At 40.5% G+C, this 8,434-nt stretch overlaps 2 protein-coding genes across 2 annotated transcripts in view; one reads left to right on the forward strand and one right to left on the reverse strand.

Annotated features, from left to right (window-relative positions):
• The first annotated feature begins 516 nt into the window (after nt 1-516).
• Nucleotides 517-2,348, forward strand: timm13 (translocase of inner mitochondrial membrane 13 homolog (yeast)). Its single transcript, XM_008330971.3, has 3 exons — nt 517-757; nt 1,326-1,394; nt 1,661-2,348. Exons 1-3 carry the CDS (start codon nt 638-640, stop codon nt 1,757-1,759), a joined length of 288 nt encoding a protein of 95 aa, XP_008329193.1. The 5' UTR covers nt 517-637; the 3' UTR covers nt 1,760-2,348.
• Nucleotides 2,349-2,476: 128 nt separating this feature from the next.
• The window catches only part of tmprss9 (transmembrane serine protease 9), a 9,400-nt gene continuing 3,442 nt past the window's right edge, over nt 2,477-8,434 (reverse strand). Inside the window, exons 7-16 of the mRNA XM_017040314.2 lie at nt 8,273-8,402; nt 8,125-8,133; nt 7,251-7,525; nt 6,570-6,712; nt 5,657-5,942; nt 5,411-5,527; nt 5,156-5,324; nt 4,809-5,074; nt 4,166-4,302; nt 2,477-3,558 (exon numbers count right to left, since the gene is read on the reverse strand). Coding sequence (XP_016895803.1) covers nt 3,397-3,558; nt 4,166-4,302; nt 4,809-5,074; nt 5,156-5,324; nt 5,411-5,527; nt 5,657-5,942; nt 6,570-6,712; nt 7,251-7,525; nt 8,125-8,133; nt 8,273-8,402 — 1,694 coding nt within the window. The 3' untranslated portion in view covers nt 2,477-3,396. The remainder of the gene's footprint in view (nt 3,559-4,165; nt 4,303-4,808; nt 5,075-5,155; nt 5,325-5,410; nt 5,528-5,656; nt 5,943-6,569; nt 6,713-7,250; nt 7,526-8,124; nt 8,134-8,272; nt 8,403-8,434) is intronic.

The following is an 8,434-nucleotide window of genomic DNA, read 5'->3' on the forward strand; positions in this document are numbered from 1 at the left end:
ATTGTTTAGAAGAGGGAAGTTAATACTTTTTTTCTTTTCATAAACTACAAAGAGGCCAAAGCAAAGATGAAAACAAAGTATAGTTGCACAAAGTGTGCAACTATATCACCACCATGTGGCGTAGACATGGAGTTGAACCTGCTACTTGCTACTTAAAAAAAACAAAAAACAAAAAAACCAATCAAAAATATTTTCGATAACTGCATTTTAAAAATAAGAAGAATTTATAAAAAAAAATTACGAATCACACAGGTTATTTGTAAGAAGTGTAGGCTCTCAGCAAACGGTTTAATTTTTTATTTAATGACACGGAAAAGCACGGCGACATGAACAAAATGGTCTACTTTTCTAGAACAAACCTAACTGTGTTATTTACAGTTTATTTAAAGCATGCTTTTGTTTATTAGTAATACTTTGTTTGTATATCACAGTGATCGATTACTACTCGTGTTTAGTAACCGGCGAAAGTAAACTACATTTCCCGTGACCACCCACACATCTTCTTGACTCGCACTCCTCACGGAAGTGACGCAAGGACTTCCGCCGCCGTCAAGGGCATAGAAAACCGAAGTCCTAACCGAGTTGCCGCTGTCCACACGTGTGTTTGCAGTACTATTTACTTTCACATCCGTAAGAAATGGAAGGTTTTGGGTCAGACTTTTCAGCAGGGGGCTCCGGCGATAAATTGGATGCCAACACCATTATGGAGCAGGTCAAGGTCCAGATCGCCGTGGCTAATGCTCAGGAGCTGCTGAAGGTAAATTACAGGTGCTAAGCTAACAAGACTAGCCTTAGGAACGTACAGTACAGTAAGGGAGCAAGGGTGAATGGGTTATCGATGGACTAAATGATCAGCTGTATTGATCCTGCTGTGACAAAAATAATCACGAACGATTTGAATATATATTAATTGATTATATCATGAGATCAATCAACTGAACAGCTGTTCAGCCTTCAAAAAAAGTCCTGTACTGGTTATATTTAGATGCTCAGTTTACTGCTGTAAAACGTAAAAATGCTTGTAAAACAAAGATTAAAATGCCAAAATTAGATTATTTATTTATAGTAAGTAGGAAACTAAAACACGTTATTCATTTAGTTGTAATATGGCATATGGTAATATGTAATATTTCCTGAAACATTAGGAGATTTCAGTAATAATCTCTAAAGACCGTGTAATATTTGCTGAAACATCAGTTAACAGTGTTAACTTAAACTAGTTTGTCTCTGTTTGTCATTTATCATTGTATATGCCTGAGATTTCAGTAATAATCTCTAAAGACCAGCCCTGTTTTCATATTTTGTGTTTGGTTTTTTTTTTGCAGAGAGTGACAGACAAATGCTTCAAGAAGTGCATAAGTAGACCGGGAAATTCACTGGACAACTCTGAGCAGGTGTGTAAGCCGTGCCCTTGTCTGAAACTAAAATATAATATTTTTCCATTTCACACACCTCTCTGTCAGAGGTAATATTTAGTAGTGTATGCAGTTGTAGTTGGCTAATTGTAGATACTGTATACGTATACGTGTCTGTTAATTGATTGTCTCCAAAACTGTAACAGAAGCCTGGTATTTCTGTTAAGAATCCTCAAAACAGTAAACTCCAGATTTGAAGTATCGTGTAGGTATAATTTGCAACCTCTGCTCTTTTCCCCCCTCAGAAATGTCTCGCCATGTGTATGGATCGATATATGGATACCTGGAACACAGTCTCTAAAACCTATAACTCCAGATTACAGAAGGAAAGATCTCACATGTGAAGCCCCCTCCCCCCCCGCCTCCTTCACTCATTCCCTCCTCACACCTGCAGCTGAGTGTGCGGGGGAAACACAGCTGTCTACCTGAGCCACAATGGTCACGAGCGGTGGACGAGTGCGTCGAGACCGCGGTCGTTTGTCATCGTACCTCAGAGAGGAGCTAAGAGAGCCCGTGGACTCCAGCCATAACACTGTTGCAGGATATTGTCATTACTATGCTGTGAGGAATACTTCACTGGTCACATTTGGTCATTTATGGTTTTATGTCAAAGAAGAAATTACATTTCTGTAAAATGTGTAAATAAACACTGCTAAACGCTGCAGAGTGGACACACGTTATTAGTTATGAACTCAGTATATCCTCCTCTGTAGGTGAACACACGTGTGAATGTGTTTATCTGTACATCTCAGCATTTTTTCTGTTGCATTCTGGGATATGCTCAAACCCCTGGTATTCATTAAACGCTAATTATAAAATAAATGTTAAGTAAAACATGCCAGTTCTAAATTTGTCAACTGCAGCACCAGAGGATGTTTGAACACGGCAAAAATAAGATCTGTACAGTCATCTGGACCTAGAGAAAAAAAAAAACATCTGATGTTTTGTGGTCACAAAGGCAACTTTAAATAAAAAGAACTCAGTGACAAACAATCAGCAGCCCTGTATAGTTTTAAACTGTTTAGTGGTTCTCCACTGAGAGAATAAACAACAGTACATGGAGAGCCCAACAAAGGCTTTCCTCAACGTGCTCCCGCTCCAGAAGCTCTACTTAAATTCGGCAGGATGAATTGAGTAGCACCTTAATGTTTTCACAACCACGGACCTGACATTCACAAGCCTTTAAATAGTTTGCTATCAAAGTACGCCCGGAGAACAAAACAGTTTTGTCTGACCTGCTTTCTGGTTGTTACTCTATATGCTGCCCTCCACAGTAATGGGCTTGTTTTAGCAAGGTCTGCCTGACTGTAAATGGGGGTACTGAACCTTTCTCCGTTTTTTTTTTCTCTGCTGTCTGGAAATCAGAATCCACTTTCCTTCAGCCTGCTGACTCTGCGTAGGGACGTTAGAGCCAGACAAGCATATGAGCAACACTGAAGGTTGACTGAGCTAATGCATGGATTTTTTTTTTTTTTAGAATCAAGCTCGTCAAACAGGTGGATGTTTTGTTTCTGTGTAGGAAATGCCATCCAGTGCTGCCTTTATCAAAGTCAAGTAAAAAGGCTGAATTCCCCTTGAACCTTATTTACCTATTATTTCACAAAAAAAAAATTTTACAAGAAAGGCACACCAAACAGGGAGCAATCAACTATCTCCAAAAAAAAAAACATACCCATTAAACCACATATATATTTACGCCCCACATGTAAACCAGTAAACATAATGGTCAGAAAAATAAATAACTAAAATAAATACTTTCAGTCATGCTTGTTTCCGGTAGGATTCTTCTTATTTCGTCAGTACACATAGAGAGGATTTCCGATGACTGCACAGTAAATGTTCAATACTTTGGTAACAAATAATGTCTTTTGGCTTTTAGAATGACTTCAGTCCTTGTACAGTACAATGTCCTGGTGTAACTCATGGTACTCATGCAGTCTGACATTTCCGTAGCGGTAAAGCTGTTTTTTTTTTTACCTCTTCAGAATGGTATGTAAGTAGATATCCATTTCCTGACCGACGTCACTCGAGTGTAAACCCCTGGAAAACCCATTCGCCCACATCCATGTCCCCAACTGGTCACTCCAGCAATAAACCACTGGCCAGACTGCTGACGACAGGTCAGTGGTCCCCCAGAGTCTCCCTGGTAGTGAAGAGGCAAATATGATTTTTTTTTTTTTTTTTTGCTGGACGTAACAATAAAAATGACCAATTGTTATGATTAAGGAGGAGTGTGAGGGAGAAAAACAAAAAAAAGGAAAGGCAGCAGTTGCGAGGAGAATGTCACTTGGATCAGTACTGCTGAGATGCCTGGTGCTTTGACCGAGACAGGAATGCATTTTTTTTTTCTGTAGCTAAGAAGATTGCAAGGAGGGAGCAGGTAAGAAGGGGTGCTCTGTATTTTAGACTCCTCTCTCCCATCAGATAAAACATCCTTCACAGGACCGCTGCCATATTTCCAAACAAGCAACACTTGGTTTTCTTCATAATATTTACACTCTAACCAGAGAGCCGACTTTATTCACAGTTTAATGACATAATCTTAATTTAATTAAATTGACTGATAACTCCTCAGTCTGTTGTATCCTTGAGAGTCTGACATTTAAGACTGTTTTTTTGGGACCAATACTGGAGGATTTAACCAGAAATAAAATGTATATTTGTCACAATATTACGGTTAAAAAACCCTCACGTGAAATGGAATAAAGTGGCCAACTGCCAGGAACCAAAGAGATACTATATTTTCTTACCAAGCAGGTGTCTTTCCCTCCCTCCATGTGTCCGGCACACATCATGTTATTGGTCAGGACGTCTCCATACGGCTGCTGACACTCTGCCTGCTGGATGATGTTCACGGCAGCTTTCTGCAGGAGGTTGGTCAGTGAACCTGGTGAAGCAGATCAACACTTCAATGTGCATAACGGAAATGTTTTCTCATTTTCACCCTCATCAAAACAGAAAAAGAATAGAATATAGAACTTTATTTACAATTAATGCAAAAAGGGGAAAAAAAACCCAACAGTTTATTCACAGACATTTAAAATGTTAAGTAAAATAAAACAGGACAGACACATGATGATTAATAATAGCAATTCAAAAAGTAAACATTGGGGTTGAACTGTAGAGAACACGTGAACATTAATGTAAGTGTAAACAAAGCAACAACACATGTAAACAGAGTAAATGTGTGCATGAATTTTGAATAATCATAGATGGATTTTTTGTAAGAATCTTTTTTTTTTATAACCTTCCCACAGACTGAATTTTGAGTAATCATAGATGGATTTTTTTATAACCTTCCCACAGACTCAACCTTGAAAGACTAGTTTTCCGTTAACCAGATACAGTAGTTTAGACTTCTAGAAGTTGTAGAAAACCTCCGTCTCCTCTCACCTCCTTCTCTCGTGGATCCCCAGCCTGTGATGTAACATTCTGCGTTCATTGGGAAGAGATGCACAGCAGAGGGCAGACAGACGGACTGGATGGTGTAGGACACGGGAGCGGGAGCTGCCAGTTCCAGCAGAGCCACGTCGTAGTCCATGTTGGTGGAATTGAATGCTGGGTGAATGATGACATTCTGGATGGGGATGACCAGGGCTCCGATCCCCGAGCGCAACACGGACCCCAGGCTCACGGCCCAGTTGGTTGGGCTCGAATCACTGTTGGTGCCATTGTTTCAATGTCACTGTATGTTTGCATGTTTCAGTAACTTCACCGAGTTTGAAAGAATCTAACGGTACCTTTTAAAGCAGTGCGCTGCAGTCAGTAACCATCTGCTGTGAATGAGAGTGGCGCCACAGCGATGAAGTCTCTGGTACTGCAGACTACCAATCCAAGGCCACTCCCCTCTACGAGCTGTTACTCCACCCACAATCCTTTGGGAACCCAACGCAGGACGCAATCCACAATCTGAAAAAAAACAAACAAAAACCCAGACCTCAGAGGAATTCATTGAATCAAATGTGTGTTCTCTCTCCTGCTGATTGACCACCTACCACAGTTTCTCTCATCTTCCTGGTTGGGACAGTCGGGGACACCATCGCACTCTGGGTTCACTTTGTCGATGCAGAATGTGGCGCTGCAGTGGAAGTTGTCACTGCAGTTCTGACTCACTGAGAGACGTGACAGGAAGCACACCAGGAGGAGTGAAATAAAAGAAAACATTTGAAATGTACACTTGTGTTATTTATGTTTATCAATTATTAAATATACAGTATATGTCGGCGATTTTAGGCTGTTACCAGGAGGAGTTGGTGCAGAAAACGTATCCATGGCTACAGTCATGGACGCTGGCGGTTTATTGAAGCTAACTTCTTTCTCAGTGACAGGGATCGTAGGAACATGTTGGGAGTCATAACTGACCAGGCTGGGATCTGTGTGGCTGAGGATCCAGTTGCGCAGCCGTGTGACCCGAGAATACACCCCAGGCCTGTTGACCTGAGCACAGCCGATACCCCAGCTCACCACCCCAGCCAGGAAGAACCTGCCAGGAGCCCCCTCACACACCAGAGGACCCCCAGAGTCACCCTGCATAGAAACCAGAAAATCTCTAACATTTTTTTACGGCGAGATGATAACAACAAATATAATTATTACAACAAATTAGAAAAATGGTTCAAGTCACTGATATAATTGATCCCATATTTTAAAAGTCACAAACCTTCGTGACCCGAGTCAATAGACATTATTCGTAAACTCCTGCAAAACATGATGCGAGACGACCCGAAACAAAAAACCTCTTGCGACCCAGTCTTTGAGAAACAATGAGTTAGACAGTGTTTGTTGCTGTATTTAACGCTGGTACTGTGTGTTTTTAAATTAGCTAAATAAAATATTTTTAATTTACAGCAGCGTGTTTTGTCAATCTAACCTCCTAAATAAAATATTTTTAATTTAACTAAAGTCACTAAAATAAAGACAGCAGCGTGTTTTGTCAATCTAACCTTGTCATGTCAAACATTCATTTAAACAATGCCCCTGTTTGTAGAACAAGGCCCAGTCGTGACCCGGCTCATAGTTTCAAGAAAGGAAACAAAATACCAAACTTTGCCCAAAGGCTTAAAGAGTTCTGTAAGAAAATGTAAAGTGATAGGTGATGTCATTGTCGCTGCCTAATGTCAACAGTTTTCCTAAAGACGCCGTAGAAGCACTGACCTGACATGAGTCCACCTTGCCCTGCAGGAATCCAGCACACATCATGTTGTGAGTTACTGAACCTCTGTACACGGACGACTTGTTGCACACCTTCGAGTCGATGATTTTCACCACCGCCTTCTGCAGCGTCGGAGGCACGGCGGCTACACAAGAGAGGAAACGAAGAAATGAATTACTCACTGAAAAGTAGTACGCATAAGTATTCTTCAAATACCTGCTTTTTAAGTACAGACTCACGGTTGAACTGATGCAGAGTACCCGATACATATTTATACTGCAGTTGTATCAATTATAGCAATTAAGAGTTGACATTTGAGTCTGTCCCGTTTGTTTATTTAAGTCTTTTCTAGACATATCAGTCAGTTGTTTAACGATATCCATCCCTTAATTAAAACCTGGAGTTAATCAGTGCATATTTTAAAACCACAATAAATTCCCACATAAAAAAAAGGCGAATTAAAGTGAGTAAAGAGTAAAAATAAAATGCCAATTATTATATGACAGTATTATAAGACAGTAGTTTATTGCACTACTGTTATGAATAATAAAAAAATGATTAGTTCATTGTTAATATAAAAGAACCCAAAAGAAGACATCACTATCAGATCATTTGACCTAAGTCCTCTCCTCTGAACCATCACATGACATCATGTCCTGGTCATCTTGTGGGTACAGACTCACGGTTGAACTGATGCAGCGCTCCCCAGCCGGACACGATGCAGCTTTGGCCTGAAGCGAAGACGTGGGACGGAGACGGCAAACAGACCGGCTGGATGTAGGAACCGAAGGTCAGAGGTGTGTCCAGCTCCAGCACCGTGACGTCGTTGTCAGTGGTCATAGGATTATATTCTGGTGACACCATCAGGGATTTGATGTTATACGTCTTGGACTCTGACTCTTCACCGCTCACCAGTCTGGCACCGACCAGGGCGGTCCACTCTCTGGGGTCGTTGTCCCTTAAAAAAAAAATTAAAAGACTTTAAATTCGGCTGATTCGTGTGACAGAAAATATATCTATGGTCCCAAATGTGTAAATCAGCTAGTGCAGTGGTTCTCAACCCCTGGTCCATGGGTTACTTGGTACTGGGCTGCAGCAGGCCTCAGTGAAAGAAATAATAATTGACCTACGGTAATTTAAAAAGGCTACTGTCATCTCCATCTACTTTCTTCAAATAATCACAGAATTCTTCAACATAAAATGTCTTATAAAACTCAAACACAAAAAAAAAGACGTTTTATTTTGAAAATGTACATGACATGTGCCACTGGTCCTTGGTAAAGAAACGTTTTTATAAACTCCTTTGTCACATCAGTAGATTCACCTTCAAAACATCCAACTATTAATAGTTTGGTTATTCACACAAATCACATGTTTGATAATACATAATTTCAAACCTCTTCAATCTGTTTATTCCTTTTTTTTCTGCTCACATATTGTCTCTACTGCTATAATAAAGTATTATTATCGTATCTTCTTTTCTTAACTGTCTTTGTCCAACACCGGTCCTGACCTGTGGTCTATTCCTGTCCTTGAATGATGACTCATCACATTTACCACTTGCAGCTCTTTGATTCACACATACTCTGTTCTTATCAGGGACTTAATTTCCGGCACCATCCTCACATACTTCTCTGCCACTTCTGACTTCAGACACAGCATCTCACCTGGCATCTTGTTTATGTTTACCTTCATTAGTAATAACTAAGAGGACGACTCACCACAGCGAGCTTCATCTGATCCATCCGCACAGTCGGCGACAAAGTCACACTCTGGATTCAACTTAGTGACACATTCTCCACTGTCACAAGTGAAAGTGTTTTCAGGACATCTGGCTGTGGAGACGAGGATTGATGAGGGAGAAGAA

The sequence above is a fragment of the Cynoglossus semilaevis genome, chromosome 2 (genome assembly GCF_000523025.1).
Source record: "Cynoglossus semilaevis isolate Cse_v1.0 chromosome 2, Cse_v1.0, whole genome shotgun sequence".
In the NCBI taxonomy this organism is placed as follows: domain Eukaryota; kingdom Metazoa; phylum Chordata; class Actinopteri; order Pleuronectiformes; family Cynoglossidae; genus Cynoglossus; species Cynoglossus semilaevis.